Below are 23,823 nucleotides of genomic sequence, written 5' to 3'. Positions count from 1 at the left end.
GATCAAGGAACCAAAGTTCCTCCACGAAGTTGCCTCACAAAGGAAGTTTCTTCCTACAGTTCAGTGGTTTGACACAGGAGGGAGGAAAGTTACACCAGAAGGAATCCAGGCATTTGTGATAGAGTCTGGAGAGGTGTTTGGATCCAGCCCATGGAATGATGAATGGAGTGGGGAGAAGGTATCACATGTGACCCTATGAGGATCCTTGGAAAGCCGATTCAGAGCTTGGGGGTAACAGCAGAAAGTAATGATCTCTAGGTTGAAGGATTGAGGGATGGCATTAGGTACCAACGGGCAATTTATATTTCAGGATGGAATGAGATGGAGCAGAATTGTCCAATCCATTGACCGGATGTCAAGACAAGAGACAACAGATTTAAATTTGTAAGGAAGGGGATTGGGTTGGACACCAAGGAAAATTTTTTAACAGTTAAGAGTCAGTCAATGACAGAACTAACAGCCTCGGGAGATGGTGAGTTCTTTGGAACAATTTAAACAGAGGTTGGATAGTCATCTGATGGGAATGTTATAAGAATGGATTCCTCTAAAAGACAGAAGATTGGACTAACTCAGTATTTTGCAATGTTGAGAATTGTAGAGTTCAACTGGCTGGGGAATTCTGGGGATTGAAGTCCACAGATCTGAGAAACATTGGAGTAGGTGATCCTCAAAATGTCTCCCAACCTTTGCAGTCCAGGCTTCTGTGATAAATGAATTCACAGCAGTGGATGCAAACCAACCCAAACAGGAAAGCATCAAAGCTTCCTCTGTGTTTTGCACCCCTCTGAGTAGAGGCTAGGGAAGCGAAGAATGTTTCAATTCAGTCTCAGCTGCTTATGCACCATTAATCCTACTTTGGGGCAGAATTAGTGAGTTATGTTAGAAATGCTGATATTTAATCCCATCCAAGGGCTAACTGCTAAAATAATTACAGATAGAGTCAAGTCCCTCTCTCTCCCCCGCCCCCCCCCATCTTAAATGTATGAATTTCTTTGAACAGTATTAACCCCTAAATACTCATAGGCTGATTTTCATAAATACGATATACATTTTCCTAACAGCGATGAAACCCAGAGAGAAGCTCTTAACTGTTTTCTGAAAAATACTGCTAAACAACTTGGCACACACACACACCCTTTTCCAGCCCACTTGTAAATGTCAAGCTTGGTTTCTAACAACTTTCAAAGTCGCACACCAATATTCTCAAGCCCTGAATTATTTTAAGAATACTTGGGGCATTCGTAAACACTTTGCTGAGAGGATGTTTTAGCAGCAACCTTAAGTTCCAGATAGCGAAGCGATGCTCGGATGAAATCTGAGAAATAAGTAGCATTTATACTCACTCGTTGGGGTTTCCTATTGGTTCATATATGTACCAATTATCTTCATCAGCAAAGTTTCCGGTGAGTTCCAACCCATCTCTTAATTGCTCTTGGGAAGACATCTCTCTGTTTGCTTTAATTTCCCAGGCAATCAAATCTAAAGAATATCTTTAAAAAAAAAAAAGAAATGGAAACAAGGTCTATTCTGAACTGGAGCCTCAATCCTTCCAAAAATTTGTCCTGTAGCTGACACACTTTGGCGGTCAAATTAAAAACCTGGCAAGTTTTTTTGGTCTTTCATACAAGCAACTCGCTTTTCTTCTGTCATTTCAGTTGCAATTTCCATGCTTTTTCTTAACACCCCCCCCCCTTTATCCAAAGTGACTTCATCCTGTTTCAGCATTACACGAGAACAAAGAAGGAACAGGGGGTGGTTAAAAAAAAAAGAGAGAAAAAACAAAAACAATAACCCAACCCCACTACACAAACCAAAGGAAGAAACGTCAGTTATGAAAGACTTGGGCTGTGCTCAGAACAAGGAGATGAAAGAAATTAAAGATTTGTTTAACTTGGTTTCTCCCCAAGACGCAGCCTAAGGAGATGAAAGAATTTGAAAAATCATTTTCCCTTCTCATACCTATTTGAATGGATGCTCTTTTTTTTTCTTTTTGCAAAAAAAATATCCAAGGGAAATATTACTTTGAAATAAAGCTTGACACCCCCAACCCCAAATCAGCAGTTTCTTGATACCTTACTTTCAAAAGGGACCATTGTTTGATCTAACCTGTGCAGCAAAATATTAAAAAAAAATATTGCTTTGGGCTTAGGAAAACTCTGGTATGCACCCAATATTTAAGTATAAAGTTAATAGGCTGATCATCTGGCTACTCCTATTTGACAGGGGTTTTAGCCGTAGAATACAGGAGGATGTTGTAGAAAATTTCTTGAGTTCATTGCAGAAAAGGTGAGGTGTTAATGTATGGAATAAATAAAACTCACTTTTCATATGCTAAGCCACTTTGCCTCCGCTGTGTAGCTGGTTGAATAAATTGCAGTTAAATGCTGACGTACCACAAACTAAACCTAAAGCATATAAAGCACATTATGACTTAGTCTGATGAATGAAAATGGTCAAAATCCCAGCTTGATGTGAAAAATCATACTGTTGCAGAAGGATACTCCTGGTTAATAGTAGGACTCTGTGGTCCTTGGTATTCTCTGAGCTTGGTTGTTTTCTTGCAGACATTTCATGACCCAACTAGCTAACATCATCAGTGCTAGAAAGGAGTGCAGTTTATATAGAGTGCCTTTCCCCACTAACACCTTGGAATCCTGGATAAACCATCATTTGGGGTTTCCCAACCTTGGCAATTTCCAGGTATATGGACTTCAACTCCCAGAATTTCACAGCCATTGCTGAGAATTCTGCTACTTGAGGTCCATCACGGTTGAAAAGCGTTGCCGTACTTGTCTATGGAGATTCTCCGTCATCCAGGTCACGGTTGTCCCAATGGTGCTTTTTCAAGAGGTGACTGGAGTTTCTTATTTTTCTTGAAGATGTTTCGCTTGTCATCCAAGAAGCTTCTTCAGCTCTGACTGGATGGTGGGGAATGGATTTATGCTCCTTGCAGACAGCTGGCCATTTGCCTTCTTTTAGAGAGTTGTTGAGGCCACTTGGAGGTTTATCTATCTCCTCAGGGTCACCTGAGTGGTGCAAGTGGGTGTGGAGCCTTCTTGGAACTGCTGAAAGGACTGTGTGGTAGACTGGTGATAGAGGGTGTCGGATCCCTCCCCTTCTGTTGAGAGAGGCCTGTTCAAAATTGAATTAAACCCTTCCACTCCCCACCATCCCGTCAGAGCTGAAGAAGCTTCCCGGATGAGAAGCGAAACATCTTCAAAGAAAAACAAGGAAGTCCAGTTGCCTCTTGGAAAACCACCTCTGGGACATTGTCCTACTTGGTTGTAGCTATGGCTGGTCGGACAAGCCATCAATGGGCTGATTGTCCCAGTGGCAGACTGAGCCCAAAGGGAAGAAGCTAGAGGGTGGCACACAGCTGCTGTCTCCCAATTTATTCTGCGAGTCCTAGGACACGGCTTTTCAACCAGTGGTACGGGTACCACCTGTGGTACACTGGCACCTGGCAGGTGGTACGCGACCATCCTAGAGAAGTGGTAGCAGGGGAGGGGAATGAGCTGAACCGGTGGCAGCACTGCACAAGCCTGAGCGAGAGACGGCTGGAGCTAGGTGACTGGTGGTACTCCGATGTTGCCATATCCTAAAAGTGGTACAATGGGTGAAAAGGTTCAAAAGCTCTGCCCTAGGAGACCCAGGGAGCCGGATGGGAATTGTAGACTCCCAACGGGCAGCCAAGATGAAAGACAGAACACACCACCGAGATGAGAAGACTTGTGCTGTGTGTTGCAGCCTGGCCTTTCAGCTCCACCTCGGTTTCACCCTAAACCTGATCTCTTTGCTCCTCTGCCTGACCTCCGCTGGGGAAAGCCACGAGGCTTTGATGGGGAGACAGCACAGGGAGAGATTGATGACTGCAATAAATATTATTCATTTCTCACTCTTTATCACTCCCTGGGGAACGTTTTGGTTGGGTTTTTTTTGCCTCTCGCCCAAATAAATAGAGCGAGGAGAGGGAATGGGGAAGGTCAAGGGGATGGGAGAATGGGAAATTGAGCGTACAGCATGTGGCTTTTAATCAAAATGATAAGAGATCGGTTTCCGGAAGAGCGGTGGAATTTACTGAGTTGGGAGGTGATTTCATTCAGTTGAGCCCTGCTCGGAGTTGCCAGAAGGACGAGGGGGTGGTGGTGACATGATAGCCGTGTTCCAATATTTGAGGGGCTGCCCCAAAGATGAGGGGTCAAGCTATTCTCCAAAGCCCCTGAAGGCAGAACAAGAAGCAAGGGATGGAAACTAATCAAGGAGAGAAGCAACCTGGAACTAAGGAGAAACTTCCTCAGAGTGAGAACAATTAATGAGCGGAACCACCTGCCTCCAGAAGCTGTGAATGCTCCAACACTGGAAATTTTTAAGAAGAGATTGGACAGCCATTTGTCTGAAATGGTATAGTTTCCTGCCTGAGCAGGGGTTGGACTAGAAGACCTGCCAACTCTGTTAGTCAGTTAAACGTGAGAGATATTTTCTTCATCAGACAGACCAGCCCTGCCATTTATTTTCAAAACAATTTTGCACTGGGAGGTTTCCTGATGGCTCTTGAAATGCCCTTTGCTTCATCCCGGTGGGGTTACTTCCGGCCAGAGCTGTTTGTACAGGTGTCAACTCACAGCGAGGCACTTGCAAATGTGTGAGACTGCAGCAGGCAATCTTCACAAATTCCACCAGCATCAGAGTTCAAACGAATCAGGCCGATTGTTATCTTCTGCTTCCAAGCCTTTTAGTGCTCTACATTCCTTCCCCACCTGGCTAATTTGGGGAGGAATACTCAACAAACTAAATGTTTAAGAGATGAACTAGAGAAGAAGAAGTCAGAAGCACAGGCCTGGGTAAAAGAGACAGACTAGATCCACAATCTGGGTTGGCTAGTCATGAAAAGTTGTGATGTCGATGCTTGATTATGGCCAAGTCTTGGCATGATCATGGAGAACTCAGTCCACTCTGGCTTATAAATCATGGGTTATAGGTCACAGATGGTTCATGCTGCAATGACTTACTCAACAAGTATTTAGTGATTGAGTACTAGGGGTAAACCCATAGACTCACTGCTGTAAGTCATTAAGTGAAGTTTTGATGGTTTAGTCTGAAGTGGGAATGTAGCCACTGGGGTTTGTAGATAGCAGTTTATGGCTTAGTCCAAAATACAATGGCATCTAATTTTGGCATGTTTAATAGACCTGGCTCAATTAAAAATGATTTGATGCAGTGCATGAAGTGGTTCACATGTAGAGTTCTCCAGCTGATGTGTAGAGTTTCTAAGCTGACTTATGCAAGACCAACATCGGCATTTTTCAGCCAAACTCAGATAATAAAACCATCTAAAGCATTATATAAAAATGTGCTTTTTGAGATGAGATTTCATGAAAAGTGGGGCCACCACTGAAAGAGCCCTGTCTGCTCATTCCTTCATTCCCTACCTGGCAGTGAACACCATTTTGGCCAGTTGTTTCCAGATGAGTGATATTGTCTCTTTTTCATCCATGCTAAATGTATCTATGACTTTACTGTCTAAGGAACCATTTAAGCCAGTTCCCAGCACACAATAACCCATCTCTCGGTTGGCTTATGCTTGCTTCAGCATCTTATGGAAACCCAGTCACCCTAGCAAATCATGGTTACTGTGTGTAATGGGAAGGATGGACTTGGCCAATGTTTGAAGTACAGCCCAACAATCTGTGGACTCGGCTGTGATTTCATGGTCAACCAATCCGAGTATCCCCAATACTTCTGAAGACACCATTAACTTGGAGCAGTGTTTCTCAACCTTGACAACTTTTAAGTCGTGTGGGCATGTGGACCTTACTAGCCAGCATGGCTGACTAGGGAATTCTGGGAGTTGACGTCCACATGTTGCCACGGTTGTGAAACACCAACTTAGAGAGATTGGATTCCTGGGACATATCCAAAAAACACATTTTTTCAATCTCCTTCTCAAATATGTAATTATCTACCTTCAGAACTACACCACACACTCACTGTCTTGGATTTTTTTTTAAGAGCTGTTCAGCCAAACTTTTCAGAATAGTTTGTAAAAAAAAATTTTTTTTTTGAGTCCTTTGGGGGAAAGAGAAAAAAAGCTGGGAGGAGGGTCTACCTTCTCGTAAATAATTTTCTCGCTATTACTCAACCTCTAGCCTACTTGCTCATCCTTTAGCAAATAAACATCAGTGGTGATTACAGCCTGTAATGACTCGGAACACTGAAGTCCTGATACAAAAGGATACCTCATGGCTTAAGGAGATCAAAGGAAGGGGCGGAGGCAGAAAAACTTCTTAGTCGTCTTTCACGAGGTCAACCAGCCAACCAACTGCACACACAGAAGTAAATTACAGCCTTCCCGTCGTGATTCAGGTTTAATCAATCTCCTGGAGGTCCTTTTGGGAGGGTTTTGAAGGTCCCTCTTCCCAGGAGCTAAGATTTCTCCTCAGCAACTTACAGAACACAGACTTACAGAGTTGGAATTGACCACGGAGGTCTTCTAGTCCAACCCCCCTGTTCAAAGAGGAGACCCTACACCATTCCAGACAAATGGCTGTTCAGTCTCTTCTTCAAAGCCTCCAGTGATGGAGCACCCACAACTTCTGGAGGCAAGTCGTTCCACTGATTGTTCTCACTGTCAGGAAATTTCTCCTTAGTTCTGAGTTGGATGGCTCTTTAAGGAGTTTCCACCCATTATTTCTTGTCCTGCTCTCAAGTGCTTTGGAGAATAGGTTGACCCCTCCCCCTTTTCTGTGGCAGCCCCTCAGATATTGGAAGACTGGTACCACGTCACCCCTAGTCCTGCTCTTGCTCAAGGCTTCATTCTGATGTTTAATAGTCTCAGCCAGAGTTACAAGTGTAACTTGATCGGTAGGGAAAGCAAAGGCTCAGGAAGCATGAGGTTGGACCACGGGGGCAGGGAAGCAGAAAATCCTCACGAAATAGCTAGCAGAGATTCAAGGATTCTTTGGGAAAGGAGAAACTCAAACTGCCAATCTCGGAGCGACTCAATCCAATTGCAAACCTTGGGTTGAGCGTAGCGCCTGGCTCCTGATTTCCATTTATCATTTCTTAAAAGAGCTATAAAAATCTTGATCGATCCATCACCGCAGAGTTTCAGAGCCAAGATGGAAGTTCTGGGTTGTTGTTTTTTTTTAAAAAAAGACACCGTATAATTCACTTCCAACCAGTGAGCAAATGTGACCTGGAGGGATCATAAATTGCTCTTTTTATTAAAAGAAAGAAAAGCAATCAAAGCCGTGTCACAATTAGATGCCTCGTTTGCTCTGAAAATCAGGGAGATTAAAGGTTTCTTTCTTTTTCTTTTTTTTTTATAATGCCAACGGCCTCTTGATAAAATACCTTTTTCACCTCCTCTATTTTAAGCAGCTTTCCAGGGCCCTCGGAATATATATTTTTCCCCGCTACACCGAGACAACAATGCAGGCTAAGCAAAAACAAAAAAAAAGGCTATAAAGCTGGCAAAGTGTAAAATGAAAGGAAACAAAGCATCTGTCTTTTCAACTGCTTGTAGATTTAATATAAGCACCTCTATTAAACCGAGGGAGACAGGCTGGGAATTGGCAAGGTAAAGGCTCCCTCATGATCATTTTTTTTTTAAAGAATGCAGACTTGGGGAGGGGGAGGGAACCCCCACTATACAATCGCCACCTTTCTTCTTGTTAAGAATTTTGTTGCTAAGAAAAACCTTGCTGGGGAGAGAGAGAGGCTAATATTTTTGATTGAGAAGGAGAAGGAGGAGGAGGAGGAGGAGGAGGAGGAGGAAATTACCTTCTTATTAGAACTCGGAATAGTTTCTCTTGCTAATTAACAAAGAAAGAATTCTAATGATTATTTAGGAGGGAAAAAAAATTCATGTTTCTTTTACCTCTAACGTTGCTTCCCTTAGAAATAAGGCCTTTTTTGGTATATCTGGGCAAAAATTCAACCTTAACGATGGCATGGTTTGATCAGGATTGCGGTAGGACTTTAAGAATTCTTTTTTTTTTCCCAAAGGGAATTTGTTCAGCAATTAGCAGGGCTAAAGGTTACCGGCATAGAAAAACACAACAATAGAGAGAGAGAAAAAAAAGAAGAAGCTTGCAAAAGTAGAACATTACCTTGAGCCGTGCAAAATTTCCAAAAGTCTGACCGGGCTGAGCACCAGACAAAACACCCAAATCCCCAAAACACCAACTTCTCCACAGCAGGTAGGCAATAAATAAATAAAAAAAATAAAACTCTTTGATTCAAACTCTCCAGGGGTGGGGTGAGGGTGTCCAAAGATGCAAGCCACACCAATCTGCAGATCCGGATCTTTTTCTGGTACCGCCACCTCCGGACCCCAGGGAGATGATGTGAATCTCAAGACTGAATTGTCTAGGGGTGAGAAATGGAATTCTTGAAAATCCCAGCTGCTGAGCCCAGAACTTCCTAATCAGAAGAACTGCAGAGGTGACCCAGCCTTGGGACTTAAAGGTAAAGTTGAACTCGGAGTAGAGAGGAAGAATTTCTTCGTCCTGAGGAGGAACTTTAGCCCCTTCTACAGTTAAGAGGGATTGGCTTGGGGCCAGCCTGGGGCTCAGAAATTGAAAACAACCAGCCTGGTGGGAAGGGAGGGCAGGGGGGTGGTGGATTTATCTAGCCTCGTGTTGGAACCACAGCCAAAGAGAAGGTTTCCCCCTCCTCACGTTTTTCTCACCTCTTCTTCAGTCCTGGAATATCTAGAATCGGATGAGAAGCTTTGCTAGAAAGTTCCCACCTGGAGATCCTCGTCTTATATTGAGGTTTCCTTGGGCCAAATGCCGTCAATAAGTATCTAATCACCAGCAGGACCAGGCCTGTCACTCAACCTTGACAACTTTAAGATGGGTGGACTTCAGCTCCCACTCATCTTAAAAGTTGCCAAGGTTGAGAAATGCTGCAGAGAACATGGGACCCGGTTCTGGATAAGTTTCTCCCTCCTGAAATAAAAAAACATGTTGCGCTTTGCTGGAAGATCGGTATAGATTTGGCCCAAAAGAATAAATAAACCAAAGCAATTCATTTTGATATGAGGCAAACAGTCAGCCGTGGTCACTTTTTGAGTCCATTCTCTGGGGCAGATTCGCACAGAGCATTTTTCTCCCTCCCCCCCCCCTTTTTTTCCCCTGTTAAGAGAAAGGCTCAAGCTTGGCCTTATTTATCCAAGGGCAGGCACAACACCTTGTGTCAAGTTGCCATGGCTTCGTGCAAACAAATGGAAGGAGCACAGCTTTTGTTCCTGTCTGCACCTTGTCACTTTCTTCATTGCTTGTAGAGAGAGTTTTTCTCACTGGACCCTGACTCAATTCTCCAAAGTTTGCTCCCACTCAAGAAGGGGTTTCATCCCTTGGTCTTCAGTCTGAGCACGTTCCTCGGAAGCAGTGAGTGATGAGTAGCATCACACCCATGGAGAAGTGAGTAGAAGATCTGCTCTTTGGAAGACTGTTATGGGCTGCTTCGGACAGGGCCAAGGTCTGTATGGAAACAACTCCTTTTCCACGTAGGGTCCATCTCTGTGGCTGAGAGGTCAAGGCTGTATTAGACAGCTGCAACTCTTCAGGGATGGCACCATCTCCATTGACTCAACACCCTCTCCTGTTTGGAATGTAGACACCATGCTACTAATCTGGTGGGTGAAATCATTGACTATTAGTTCGGACTATCCATACTTCTTTGGAGTTCTTCCTTCATCTTTGGGGTTCTCCTGGCTATGGCTGGAAAAGCAGGGGAGCCCCGTGTCCCAGCCACCTTGCAGAAGTCCCGCCTGAAGGCCGAGGAGAAGACTCTGGATTTTGACTTTCAGCTGGAGAGCGTGCAATTTAATGAGATAGGGAGGTACGCCCTGCGGTTGACTGCAGAAAATCCTCTGGTGGAGGGGTCTGAATCTGGGGTGCAGCTGCGAGTCAATGAAGGAGAAGTGCTTCGCACAAACATGGCCACCACTGACGTGGTGGAGCAGACTAACCTCAGCGAAGTCTACACGTTTGAGAAGCGGAGGTTTCTCTTCATCCTGCCCAGAGGTAAGAGGAGGGGAAAGATGGAAAGGCAGCAGAATCCACTTTCAGGGGACGAAGAGGGGAATGGGGGACTTGAAGAAGGGAGCAATCTGAAGTGTGGCATTGTAAAACCAAAGTACCGCAGGATTTTGATGCTCTGTGAAGTCTAGGATTAAGGAGCGTGAAGACTGGAAGATTGCATTACAGACCTAGGGTCTCCTCCTCCTCTCTTCCACCTCCTCCTCCTCTTCCTCCTCTTCCTCCTCCTCCTCTTCTTCTTCTTCCTCCTCCACTTCCTCCTCCTCCTCTCCCTGCCCTTCTTGATTGATTATACATTAAAGCAAAAAAAAAAAAGATGCAGGGTGTTGGACTACTAGAAGACCTCCAAGGTCCCTTCCAATCTCATTATTCTATATTCTATGATAAAAAACATAATCTGGATTAAGTAAACACTAAAAGGGCATCACACTATCATAAAGATAGTTTGATGTAGTGGTTAAAGGCGCTGCAACTCGAAACCAGGATATGTGCATTCTAGTCCTGCCTCGGTTGACTTACCCAATTTCCCATAGAAGCTACTAGATGCCTCCAAAAAATGTTCCATAAATCAGGGCAGAAAAGAAATGGAGCCTCAAGGAGCTGCCATTCAAAAGAAGATGGTATATTCTGGGCACACAAAGCCCATTTGGTATAATGGTTAGAGGCACTAGGGTAGAAACCAGGAGCTTGTGAGTTCTAGTCCTGCCGAACATTTAGTCTTCTTTTTCCTCCCCACCCTTTTTTTAAAAAAAAAAATGTTAGGTTTCTGCAAAAATGATAAAAACCACGATGCTCGGCTGCATATTGAAGCTTTACGCCAGCGTGGGTCCTTCCTGAAGACCAACGTGAAGACGGGAGAAGCTTTCTTTGCTATTTACCCCCGCACTAACCAGCCTAGAATGAACCTCTTTGCCAGTAAGGATGAAGATTTATACCGTTATAGTGATATTATGGTGCTGCTCCGGGCTGGTAGCGATGACTTGACCATGCATTGTGGAAGGTTGGCTTACACAGTATCTTTCCATGAACATCGACCTGGAGCCAAGAGGGAGATACCCATTACGCCACGCCATCTTTCTCCTTTAGTCCCCCGCAAGGAAGATAAGATGCAGGCGGAGGTGGGAAGCTCTTATCTGGCACCTTTACAGTTGTTGGGGGTCCAGCCAGAGAGGACCCCAGGCAGTGCATCTGAACGACCATCTCAGCTGTCACCGACTGCAGAATCCCATGTTCGTGGGGTAAGGCGTGTTCGAGTATCAGGGTTATTCTGAATTTCGTGGGGTTTTTTTTTAATTACCTTGGGGGTGGGGGAAAAGTGAATGCAAGTGGATCAGAGAGGAAGGGGTGGTTTTCTTCTCCTTTGGGAGAGAAAGCTCGGCTGTCCAATGGAATGAATGAACGCATGGTTGCTGGTCTCGGAGAAGCAAATAGAATGAATTGGGTGTAGGCCAGTTAAGAACGTCTAAGGGATGTGGGAATGGCCTTGGGAAGTAGAAGGGAGGACTGCCAAGGGACCACCGGTGGGTAAAAGGTGGCTCAGCCCACAGAAAAGGGGGAGGGCATAGAGAATGTTTCAGAAAGGACCTGTCAAGCACCAAGGAAGTCAGGAGATCCAGGCAGTTCAAATGTGTATGAAGATTTATTGCGTGCGTAAGCTCTCTATAAGAATCTGAACTACTAACAGTTAAGGGAAATTAGCGGGAAGTAAGAATAGAAGGAATTCAAGGTGGGCTGGACTTAGATCCCTTATGGGCACGAAGGAACTCAGGAGTGATGACGCATTTGACCTCTCCCTCGGGCTCAGCCTGGTCATCTCCTACAGGATCCTCTCCAGTTTTCTGGAGAGTCAAAGGAGAGGAGGAAAGAAATACTTTTGGTTTTCAAAGATTCTGTTCGTGCAGCCTTAGAATAAAAATAGAAGCATCTTTGGTACCCCCTGTGCTTGGGTGTTCTCTTGCAGACATTTCATTACCAAACTAGGTAACATCATCAGCGCTAGTAGGGAGTGAGGTTTCATATTGGCCCGATTCCCCGATTCATATGGCTTGGGGAATTCTAGGAGTTCTAGAAGTCCACCCATCTTCAAGTTCCCAAGACTGAGAAACACGGCCCCAAGGGATTCAGTGGTGGGACTGTGGCCGCCATTTTATCTTTACGGACTTCCTCGGCTAGACACCCATTCTCTCTTCTTAGCGCTCACCATACAGCCCGCTGGAGTCCCAGAAAAAAGTCCCCGATGAAGACATTCAAGACTTTTCAGAAGAAGAACAATCCATCTTAGCAGCTTCTCCTTCCTCCTCCTCCTCCTCCTCTTCGCTTGCACCAGCTTTGCCAAGGCGGTTGCCAAGTGATGCTAGTCTCCACCTGCCTTCTCCAGGAGACGGCCCAAAGGTAGCATCTTTCTTAGGACTGCTGGTAAGTCAAATATCTGCACAGTCAACTGTGAAAATGCAACTTTTGCCTGCTTCTCTTTGTTATCTGGGTCCAAACAACGTTAAGTTTGCAAGGTTGAGAAGCTCCTCCTTCTTGGTTAAAGTGCCATGAATTTGTTAGTTTGATTTTTGTGTGTATTCAAGGGCAGGTTTAATTCCAGCTTTGTAAGTCCTCCATAGTGTATTCTAGTCATTGCTAAAGTCAGCGGTGGCTCTTTCAGAAATCTTTTTGTTACCTGGGCCTGGGTTTAGCCCAAAAGGTGCCAAGGACGGCTTCCAGAGACTTGCAGAAGTGTTTTCAAAATGGAAATGTTTTCCGTGGCTGGAAAGCAAATGGAGTCAGCGCCTGATTAGAAAGTCATTGTGTGGTTTATTATTATTTTTTTCTTAGGTGGAACAAAAGCTGAGAAACAGACTGGTGCTTTAATGAGTAGTAGACAAATTCTCTGCTTAAGGGTAGGCTGGAGAAGCTGTGAAGGATGCACAGTTTTTATATTTTTTATATATATTATTTTATTTTATTATTTCTTTTATTATTTTATTCCCTTGAATTTTAAGTTCAATTGATGGTTTTCATTCTGAGCATGATCTGCATCCGAAACAGAATGTTGCTTGAACTGACTTCATGGTTAATAACATCAAATTGGAGCCAAGAAATGAATAATGTCAGGCTTTAACGTAGTCTAATAAATACAGTTCCACCAAAATCTTCTTTGCTTTGACATCTTCTAGATGAGATGGCTACAAAACATTCCACTGGGTCTAAATGTGTTAAAATTTACAGACATCCATATTTAAATATTTGCCATTATTTTAATGGTAATTGTAATGTTTATGACTGCTCAAAGTCCTAAACAGCAAGTACGGATATAATCAAGAGGTTTAGCATCAGCATCATCATCACCACCACCATCAGAGTTTTGCAGATAAAACAAGCCAATACACCTTGCAGAAAACAATTAAAAACTCAAAATGTATTCATTTATTAGTGAAGGCCTTGTTTTTATAGCCATAGTTTAAAACTGTATGTTACTGCTATAATTTGGGGATTTGGGTGACGAGAGTCTCGCCTGATGGTGAATGAAAATATGTTCTTGTTCTGCTTTTGTAAGAGTGACACCAACTGTGAGCTCATTGCTGGGTGGCTGAGCATGGACAAAATCATACGCGTTTCTTAAAGTCTGTGGATTAGCCTCTGATGGGGCAGTCCCCGTATTGGGGCAATGATCTACATGGCTTCTTTAAAAAAAAAAAACTTTTAATACGTCCACTTAGTTCCACCGTTGTAAATAATTCTTATTCTATCTTTGCCTTCAGCTTCTTCGCTCTTTTTTCCCCAAGCTGCAGAAAGAGTAACTTCTTTTTCTTAAATTAGCACCCACTTCCTATGTTTAGAGCACTGTTTTCAGGAGGTGTGAAGATGAAGTTAGCAGTGATGTTTTAAATTTCTTCTCCTCCTCCTCCTCCTCCTCCTCCTTTCCCTCTTCCTCCTCCTCCTCCTCCTCTTCCTCCTCCATAGTATTTTAGATTTTATATTTCATATTTTGTATTTTTGTCTCTTGTATTTTTATCATGGTGTGATGTGAATCTTCAATTTGAAACCTATAAGATACGATTGAATTGTCAGATAAATTAACTTAAAAGGTCTAAATTACAATAAAATGATCATGGTTTGAAAAAAAGATCTACCTTTGGGGAGCAATGAAACCAGTGGTGTGATTGTCAAGACAAGACATTTTAAGTCAGTTCTTATGAAGGCATCCATGTGCAATAAAACTCCAAAGTTGATAATTTGTGATATCACACAGCAGTCATAAAAAGCAAACATAGATTCTTCTTTAATCTATTTGGGGGTTTTCAGCTGAAGAACAACAAGTAAAAACACTTCAATCATTGAACCCTGGGCTTTGCAATTATTGCATGAGAAAGATCTTTTTATTTTTTGTAAAAGTCTGTAAAGTATTAATTTTTTTCCATACATACAGTAATGCTTTTTCAACCAACGTGCTGTCTGAGTTTACATTCACTAGTACATATTTAATTCCTAATCCTTTATTCTTTCCTCTACCCATCGATAAAATAAGTCCCAAGTTTGATAATATTCCGTTTCTTCTTTTCCTTTCAATCTCATAGTCAGTCTGTCCATCTCTGTGCATTCTAGTATTTGTTTTTATTATTTCTTCATCTGATGGTATTCCTTCATTTTCCCAGTGTTGCACAAATATAATTCTTGCTGCTGTTGTGACATGCAAAATCAAATATAGGCTTTGTTTGTTAAGTCTCTTCTGGCATTATACCTACGGTAATAAAAAAGTTCAGGTTTAAAATCTATGTGTTCCCCCAACATCTTTTCTAGCCAGGCATGTATCTTTTCCCAATAATTCTTTACTTTGTCACATGTCCACCAAACATGATAATACGTGCCTGACTTATATTTACATTTCCAACATCTATCTGACATGTTTTTAAACATTTTTGCTAATCTTGCTGATGGAGGTACCATCTGTAGAACAATTTATTTAAATTTTCTTTGTAGGAAGTTGACATTGTCAGTTTGTAATTTCTTTCCAATAAATTTTGCCATTTTTCTAATTCAATATTATATCCAAAAATTTTTGCCCATCTTATTGTTTCTTTAATTTGTTCACTTTCCGTGTCCAAGGTTATTAGAAAGTTATACATTTTCTTAATTAGTTTCTCATACAAAGTTAACAATGTCTTATCAAACAGTTTGTTTCTTGTAAAATCCATACAGTTTAACACCTTTATCCTATCTAGCTTGCATTTGTAAATGTGCCCACCATGATAGATTGATACCCTGATTTTCCATTTCTTGTTTAGATTTTAAATTCCCTTCAGAGTTTAGAATATCTCTATATGTCCAGATTTTTTTCAAACTTCACTAAATTTGGCTGTACAAATGTTTCCATTGTTGACAACCACCCTGGAATTTTCAAATTTATTTTACATTTTACCCATGCTGTTAATAATGCATTTCTTATATAATGATTTTGGAAATATTTATGAACTTTATTTTTCCCATACCATAAAAAACGTGCCATCACTATTGTAAATTATGATTTTCGGTAGTATGTTCATTTTCACTGTAGCAATTCTTCCTAATATTGACAATTGCAAGTTTTTCCATTTTTCCAGATCCGGTTTTATTTGAAATCTTTTTGACCAAAGATGATAAGCAAAAATGCTCATGTGAAGCAGGGAATGTCTCTTTCTTTCTTTCTTTCTTTCTTTCTTTCTTTCTTTCTTTCTTTCTTTCTTTCTTTCTTTCTTTCTTTCTTTCTTTCTTTCTTTCTTCCTTTCTCTTTCTTTCTTTCTTTCTTTCTTTCTTTCTTTCTTTCTTTCTTTCTCTTTCTTTCTCTTTCTTTCTCTTTCTTTCTCTTTTTCTGGAGATTGGAGGGTTTGGGATAATGTTTTTGAAGTGTAAAAGATAACACATTTGCAAACATGTTGAAACTGGGGCAAAAAAATCTGAGCAAAAGATCCTGGATCATGGTGGAGACTTCTAATGAGTTTCGGTGAAAAGTACTGTGTTAGAACAGGTATTTCTCCAGACATATCTTTTTTCATCTTGTCTTTTATTTTAAAAAAAACCTTCCCTTCCCTCTAGATGAGTATCAGTTTCAAATATTAGGAGTATTTCATGAGAACATGATCTAAATTAAGACACTGAAAGTGACAAGATGACTCTGTCACAAATAAGTGGGAAAATAAAAAGGAAAGAGGAGAAAATAGGTGTGATAACGAGAAAGAAGAAAAGCAAAATGCTTTCCAGGAAAGAGAGAATTGCAAAACCAGCTCAACAAACAGATTATATTCTGAAGGGCTGAAAGTCTTTGTTCTTGCCTCTTTGTTCAAAGAAAACTCAATCAAACTCAATCTCCAGAAAAGCAGGGCAGGAATTTACTAGCAAACCCTTTTTACGTTCATGGTAAACAGCCTGAACAATACTTTGGCTTGACCTAGAGAATTACCTTCATGTTGTCTTCAGATCTCCTTGTTGATCCTTCTTTTACGCAGGAGGAGACAAAAGTACATGGAAAAGCAGCCTGTGGCTCCAGAGGGGTTAAACCCCACAGGAGTGGAAAGAGGTCAGCTTTGAAAACTCCATAAGATACCGGTGGGGCAGAGTTGGAGATAGAAAAGACAGAATGATGGATGAGGAATTTCTGGGTAATGATGTGCAGTCATTGACAACTTCTAAACAAATGTGGAAGTAAGAAGGTTGATGTCCCGTAGGATGCTTTTTTCAAAAGGCAATTGGACTTTCTTGGGTTTTTTTCCCCCCTTGAAAAAGTTTTGCTTCTCATCTAAGAAGCTTCTTGAGTTCTTCAAATCAGAAATGAAGAAGCTTCTTGGATGATAAACGAAACCAAGAAAGACCAGTTGCCTTTTGAAAAGCACCTTTGGGACAAACATGACCTGGATGATTGAGAATCTCCATGGTTGATGGTTCAAGGTAGAAGATATCCAGTGTGGCAGAAAAGCAGAACTACACACAACTGGATCCATCACCACCTCTTTATCCTGGGTAAATGCAGGGCCCCGATCCTTCGCCCGTGTCTGCAATGCAGCTCTTTGTGCTGTTTCTTGGTTTGGCTGGTCACGGGGATCCGACGGTCTCAAGCTTTTCACAGGGAACTCATAGTACGTGCTAGGAATCTGAGGCCCTGGGCCAAAATGTGCTGCAGAGGGGAATTAGAAAGGGATTAGTGAAAGCTGCAGCTGAGTCGGGGAGAGCAAGGGCTAACATTTTTTTTTTAACTTCTTCATCAAATCTGTCCAGATAATGTATTTGCAGGCACGAGCAGGGAGGCTGAGCTGGTTGCAAAGGTGCCACTTGCGGAAAAGACATTTGAAATGAGTCAGTTATTACGATGCACAAGAGAACTTGAGCATGAAGCAAAGACATCTTATCCTAACCCTTCTGCACACTGGAATAGATTAAATTGTGCCACGAGAGTTTTGTGCCGAGAGGACTAAAAAAAATCTTGGTTCTTTCTAATGGGTGGGTTTGCCCTAATACAGGTAGTCCTCGACTTACGTTCATTCAGCAACTGTTCGAAGTTACAATGGCAGTGAAAAAAAGTGACATATGGCTATTTTTCACACTTAGAACCGTTGCAGTATTCCCATGGTCACATGATCAAAATTTGGACGCTTGGCAACTAGCATGTGCTTATGATGGTTGCAGAGTCCTGGAGTCACGTGATCCCCTTTTGCGGCCTTTGGACAAGCAAAATCAATGGGGGAAGCCTGATTCACTGAATGACCGTGTTACTGACATAACAACTGCAGTGATTCACTTAACAACTGTGGCAAAAAAGGGTTGCATAATAGGGCAAAACTCACATAACAGCTGTCTTGCTTAGCCATGGAAAAGACCTCCAAGGTCCCTTCCAACATTAATAATAATAATAATAATAATAATAATAATAATAATAATAATAATAATAATAATAATAATAATAATAATAATAATAATAATAATAATAAACAAACCATCTTCCAATGCAAGGCTTGGTCCTCTCCTTTACTTTTTTGGGAAATCTTGAGAAATTCAACATGCATTTTTTTTCTGGGTCCACTCCCGAGAAACCCAGGCTGGGTACCCACAGGAATGAATTAAGTGACTTAGAATTTAAATGGATCATAAAAGGAATCTTTACTTAAGCAGAGGAAGGAAGCCAAGCTGATCTATGAAGGCAGAATGTATGGGCAACTTTCAGCCACTAAATCCAAGCGTCTTGGTCTTTCCTTCTGGGCAGATATTTGAGGGAACCATATTGACCTTCCTGATGGTGGGAGAGAATTCTCTATTAGGCCTGTGATGGATGACCCTGAAGCCTGCCTCTTGTTCCCCAACTGGGTTGTCTTCTTGATGGATTTCTCTAACTGGTGGCTGTCATTCATCATGTCCGTATTGATCCCTGGGCCTTGGTGGGTTTACAAGAAATCCTTAGCTGTTCAGGGATTTGTCATGCAGAGGTTGGCAAGAAGCTTGGTGGGGTGTTCACCAATTCAAGGGAAGCCCAGCAGAGCTTTTAAAAAAAACGGCATATGCCTTAGCCAAACATATGGGCCTTGCTCTCTGTGGGCTGCTTAAGTGTATAAATGCCTCTGATCGGCACAATTTGCAAGCTTTAGAGGGGCTGTCAAGCCAGGGAGATGGATTCATCAGCAGTCCTGTGTTGAGCCAGGATGGAGACGATGAAAAGGCACCACCACAGCCTCTTTTGCCAAGCGACACCTCCTCCTCCCCAAGGCCAGCTTGAACAAATGATTACTTAGGCTCAGTCTGTGCTGTGTGCACTTTTCCATATTCCAATTTCGAGGTACAAAAGCAGGCTGGGAAGGATAAAAGGAAGGGAGAAGGACAAACCACAGGTGAGGAATCAGAGGTCAGCCACAAGAAGATGCAAGGGGGGGTTAACCTGAACGGGCTGCCTGTGGAAAGTCCCCCCTCCCCCCTTTGATACCCTGAGCCACAATCAGTTGCAAAAACTGTAATGCATTAAAGAAAGGTAATTATGAGCTATTCACGAGGAGCTCCTTTTCAGGATAATAATTGCTCAGCTAGTGACAAATGTTTGCCCGTGCAAGACACTTAAGTGGGCTTAAAAGGGGGAAATTGCTTTCTTTTTTAAAATACATTGGAAGGGGGGATGCTTTCTATTATATGGAGAAAGGGAGGGGGATGAGGGGTTTTTGTCGGAGCAGGGCTGACAAATAGTAGAAACTCAGAGAGAGAGAGAGAGAGAGAGAGAGAGAGAGAGAGAGAGAGAGAGGGAGGGAGGGAGGGAGGGAGGGAGACAATGGGCAAGGCATGGAGCCAGCCCTGTTTAATTATTTGCCAGAGAAATTGAGGCAATTTTGCACAAATGGGGTGGGATAAATGCCAAGAGAAAGGATTCCCTCCATGGGAGGTGTCCAAGAATCAAAGTTGCTCCTCTCCCTTGGATAAATGGCTACGGTAAGTTCATTTTTCTTTTCCCCTTGAGAATTTACAGAGTAAGTCAGGATAGAACCAACTCATTTGCCAGGAAGGACCAGAGAGCTCCTGAGACAGCCGAGAGCAGTGATGGCAAACCTTTTAGAGTGGCTAAACCGCAAACCAAAACCCACTTATGTATCATTGGGTGACGGGTGGGCGTGGCCCTTTGGGTGGGCGTGGCCCTTTGGGTGGGTGTGGCCAATTGGGTGGGCGTGGTTGCAGTGTTAACGGCAGACTGGGTGGGACTAAAAAGTTCAATCAATCAATTCCAACTTTGCGAGAAGTTTTTTTTCCCCCCTGAGAAGTTGAAATTGATTGATTGAACCTTTTTTTTTGTACATGGCAACGGAGGCCTAAAGCGAAAAGGTTTTATAAAACCCAGCTGAAGGCCTAGGACTGGGGCGACACTGCACGTGCCCACAGAGAGGGCTCTGTGTGCCACCTGTAGGTTTGCCACCACAGGCCTAGAGGGCAACATTTGATGGCACTCACACCCTCCCAACCACATTGTGCAATTGCTCCCAAGTGATTAATATGAAAAAAGGGGGGGGATGAAAGAAGGATGAGCTCTGTGGCAGGAACCAGGATAAACCCATAAAGATACCATGGTAGTTTGACTGGCAACCTTTCCAGCTGGCTTCTACCAAGCACAGTTAACGGGGAAAAACTGGATTCATTTAATTTGCTTAAGGACCATGGCAAAAATAAAAAACAAAAAGTTGTTAAAATTGGGCGTGATTCTCCCCGTGACTGCCTCTCTTAGTGATAGGCTTTCTGGCTTCCATTGTGATCGTTAAGTCAAGAACTATTTGAATAAAGGAAAGATGGGAAGCCTTTTGCAGAATACAAGTGGCTGAATCTAGCCTAAAGAGAGTTTACTGAAGTTGGGGCAGTTTCTCCCTTCTGTGGCCTGGTTCAGCAGGGTGGGCTTGTCAGCTGAAACTACACAGTGGAATAAAATAAATATGCACTTAGCTCTTTTTTTTTTTTACAAAAAAGCGTTCAGACTACCTGAAATATAAACATGGGATCTTGGTGTCTGCTGAGTTTAGTCTTCTCACAAACAGTTCAGCACTGAAGTAACCGTCATCATCAAAAAAGCCATGATGGGGGGTCACCTCATTGGATAACGAAACATTTATTTTCAGCACAAGTCCTGCAGTCTCAGCTCTGACCTAGAGCCAGTCCTTGACTTACAAAACATTCATTTAGTGACTGTTCAAAGTTATAGGGAGTCCTCATCTCTCCTTTCTATTTTTGCAGCCTTCTTCTGCTTCGATTGCTCGTCAGAAAGCATCAGGAGTAACTTGTTGTTGTTGTTAGCTGCAAAGTCATGTCCAACCCATCGCGACCCCATGGACAATGTTCCTCCAGGACTTCCTGTCCTCTACCATCTTCTGGAGTCCATTTAGGCTCACGCCTCCTGCTTCAGTGACTCCATCCAGCCACCTCCTTCTCTGTCGTCCCCTTCTTCTATTGCCCTCAATCTTTCCCAGCATTAGGCTCTTCTCCAGTGAGTCCTTCCTTCTCATTAGGTGGCCAAAGGATTTGAGTTTTAGCTTCAGGATCTGGCCTTCTAAAGAGCAGTCAGGGTTGATCTCCTCTAGGACTGACCGGTTTGATCGCCTTGCAGTCCAAGGGACTCGCAGGAGTCCTCTCCAGCACCAGAGTTCAAAGGCCTCAATTCTTTGGCGCTCAGCCTTTCTTATGGTCCAACTTTCACAGCCGTACATTGCAACTGGGGAGACCATAGCCTTGACTATACGCACTTTTGTTGGCAGGGTGATGTCTCTGCTTTTTAGTGTGCGGTCTAGATTTGCCATGGCTTTCCTCCCAAGAAGCAAGCGTCTTTTAATTTCTTCAGGAGTAACTAATTTGTGTTAAATTATCTCTCCTCGGTCCCCTCAGCTATTCATCGATGCTGCGTCCAATTATGCAGCCTTGATAATTACCGTATCATCTGTTTTGTTTCCAGAGCCGACATCCAGGGAAGGAAGTCCCAGGGTTTTTCTGAGGCTCCTTGATTAAAATTTTCTTTTCCTTAGGTCAGATGTTGGCAAAGGAACAAACACATCAGCCCGCTAATTGCTTTCTGCAAGAAAGCTGTCCAGAAGTCATATGTTAAGGACCTGATCCTTGGCAAGCTCCTTTGAGTAATTCAAGGATTGATCCCACCTCTCTGGGGAAAAGAGAGAGGAATCGATAGGAGAGGGGGAAAAATGACTCCCTTTTAAAAAATTTCCCTCTTAAAGTTAATTGCATTCCGATTGCTCCACACCCTTTCTTTCCCAGTTCCAACAGGTGAATTCCTCCGTAAAATTGCTTCCTAAGTTTCAAGTAAGTGGAGCCAGGATGGAGCCTGCACCAATCCAGCTAGGCATTAATACACCTTCAAATGAGATTTCACAGCCTTAAATCTGATTATTTGGAGCACTAGAAACACATCTATGTGTTTCCTGTTTTGAAAGGATTTTTAGCACTGGTGGTTGGAAAAGATGGGAAGAACAAAGAAAATCAAGAGGTGTCTGTTGATTTCCTATAACTGGTCTAGCCTAATTTTGCCCTCTTTGTCAGAAACTGGACTTGTTTTTCTTCTTCATGGTCACTTCTTGTCTCTCTGTTTTGTTTATGTTTGTTGGCTGTATTTAGTTCACACAAGGACTTTTCATCTGGTTTTACTAGCGTCCAGGGAACCGTTGAGTTAAGGAAGCTTACGCTGCAGTCACTTCATCTTCATATTATTTTATGAGGTCTCCAGAGAAGGATAAAGCTGGTGTGTTGCGATGACTGATCATAAATCACACACGGGGGAAGGTCTAGGCCTCGTGGAAGGAGATCTAACAAGAAGAGGGACTCTTTGCTCTGTGAAACACCCTCTGATTGCTATGTGATCAGGTTGGAGAAACGGATCACCAAAAGTCCTGGAATGAATGGAGCCAACTGATAGAGTGTGAAATCAGAAGACTCACAACCGATGCGATAGTACAAGTATTTTGCCAGGGCTTCCTGAGCAATTTTGTAATTCTGAAGTGTGACAGAAGACAGAAACATGCATGCAATTGGCGTGGTGATTGTTGTGACTCTGATGTCTTCTTGATTATAGCAGAATTCCAGAGTTGGAAGGGACCTTGGAGGTCTTCTAATCCAACCGCCTGCTCAAGCAGGGGATCCTAATACCATTCTAGACAAGTGGATGTCCAGTCTCTTCTTAAAAGCCTCCAGTGATGGAGCACGCCCAACTTCTGAAGGCAAGCCTTTCCACTGGTTAATTATTCTCACTGTTAGGAAAAGTCTTCTTAATTCCAGGTTGCTTCTCTCCTTGATTAGTTTCCATCCAGTTGCTCCTTATCTTGCCTTCTGTTGCTTTGGAAAATAGGTTGAGCCCCCGCTCCTCTTTGTGCCAGCCCCTCCAATACTGGAACACCGCTATCATGTCCTTCTTTTAATTAAAAAGGAAATTGTAATAAACTCCCTACTGTTTGGAATATGGCTCTGACTTATCTCTCTGTTTGGCCAGATGTAGAATAGGTAAGAACAAAAATTCACACCTGCAACCTTCTAGGACCTGTGGACTCATAATTCCCATACAGACCTAGCTGACCCTTCCTCAATCCATTCGCTACACTTCAAACACAAAAGGGCTGTAAGCCTCGGAAATTGGGTAGCATCCTCCATCGTGTCAAACAGGAAGTTCGTGAGAAGCTGCACAGAACACCCACGTCTGTTCTTTATTGCCCGTTTTGCTATTAAAAAAATTCTTTTTAAATATACTCAAAAGGCCTTGGTGGTTGTTGAGGTGAGGTCATGTTGGCCTCGGAAGAATGAAGCTTGATGACATCACAATCCGTCAGTTGTGACGGAACCGACAAGCTTCCGTTCTACTCCACCGTTCAGGAGGCACTTTCATTCCTTTGCCAAACCTCCAGTGATGATGGAGAAGCTGCCTGGAAGCTAGAATGGAGCACGTCCTCTTCTCTTTCAAAGGGCTGGAAGCAATTGTGGTGATAAAAACTGCAGCTGGGCTACCCTTTCACGCACAAAAAGTAGTACTGTAAGAAATTATTCTGAAATAACAGACAATCATCCGGAATTGCCCGTAGAAATGGCTGAAGAAACGGACGAAGAGATATATAACTGGGAGGTGAGTTCACCTGATTCTCCAGATGCAGATGAATGTCACAGGAATGGGAAATGTAGAATTGCGCCTTGTGTCATATTTGTCCAAGGAGGGGAAGAAAAATTGTGTTAGAACTGATGGCAGTGGAAAAATAACAGAATAACAGAGTTGGGAGGGACCTCGGAGGTCATCTAGTCCAACCCCCTGCTCAAG

At 42.8% G+C, this 23,823-nt stretch overlaps 1 protein-coding gene across 1 annotated transcript in view; it reads left to right on the top strand.

The window, feature by feature from the left end:
* Positions 1 to 9,724: 9,724 nt before the first annotated feature.
* Positions 9,725 to 23,823, top strand: part of CCDC33 (coiled-coil domain containing 33) — a gene marked incomplete at its 5' end in the record, with an annotated part of 80,529 nt that continues 66,430 nt past the window's right edge. Inside the window, 3 exons of the mRNA XM_081337243.1 lie at positions 9,725 to 10,034; positions 10,812 to 11,287; positions 12,243 to 12,464. Of these exons, the coding sequence (XP_081193369.1) occupies positions 9,725 to 10,034; positions 10,812 to 11,287; positions 12,243 to 12,464 (1,008 nt within the window). The remainder of the gene's footprint in view (positions 10,035 to 10,811; positions 11,288 to 12,242; positions 12,465 to 23,823) is intronic.

The sequence above is a fragment of the Vipera berus genome, assembly GCF_964194415.1.
Source record: "Vipera berus genome assembly, chromosome: 12".
NCBI lineage: Eukaryota > Metazoa > Chordata > Lepidosauria > Squamata > Viperidae > Vipera > Vipera berus.
Note: the sequence above shows the minus strand (reverse complement) of the source record. Positions and strands in the feature narration are given on the sequence as shown.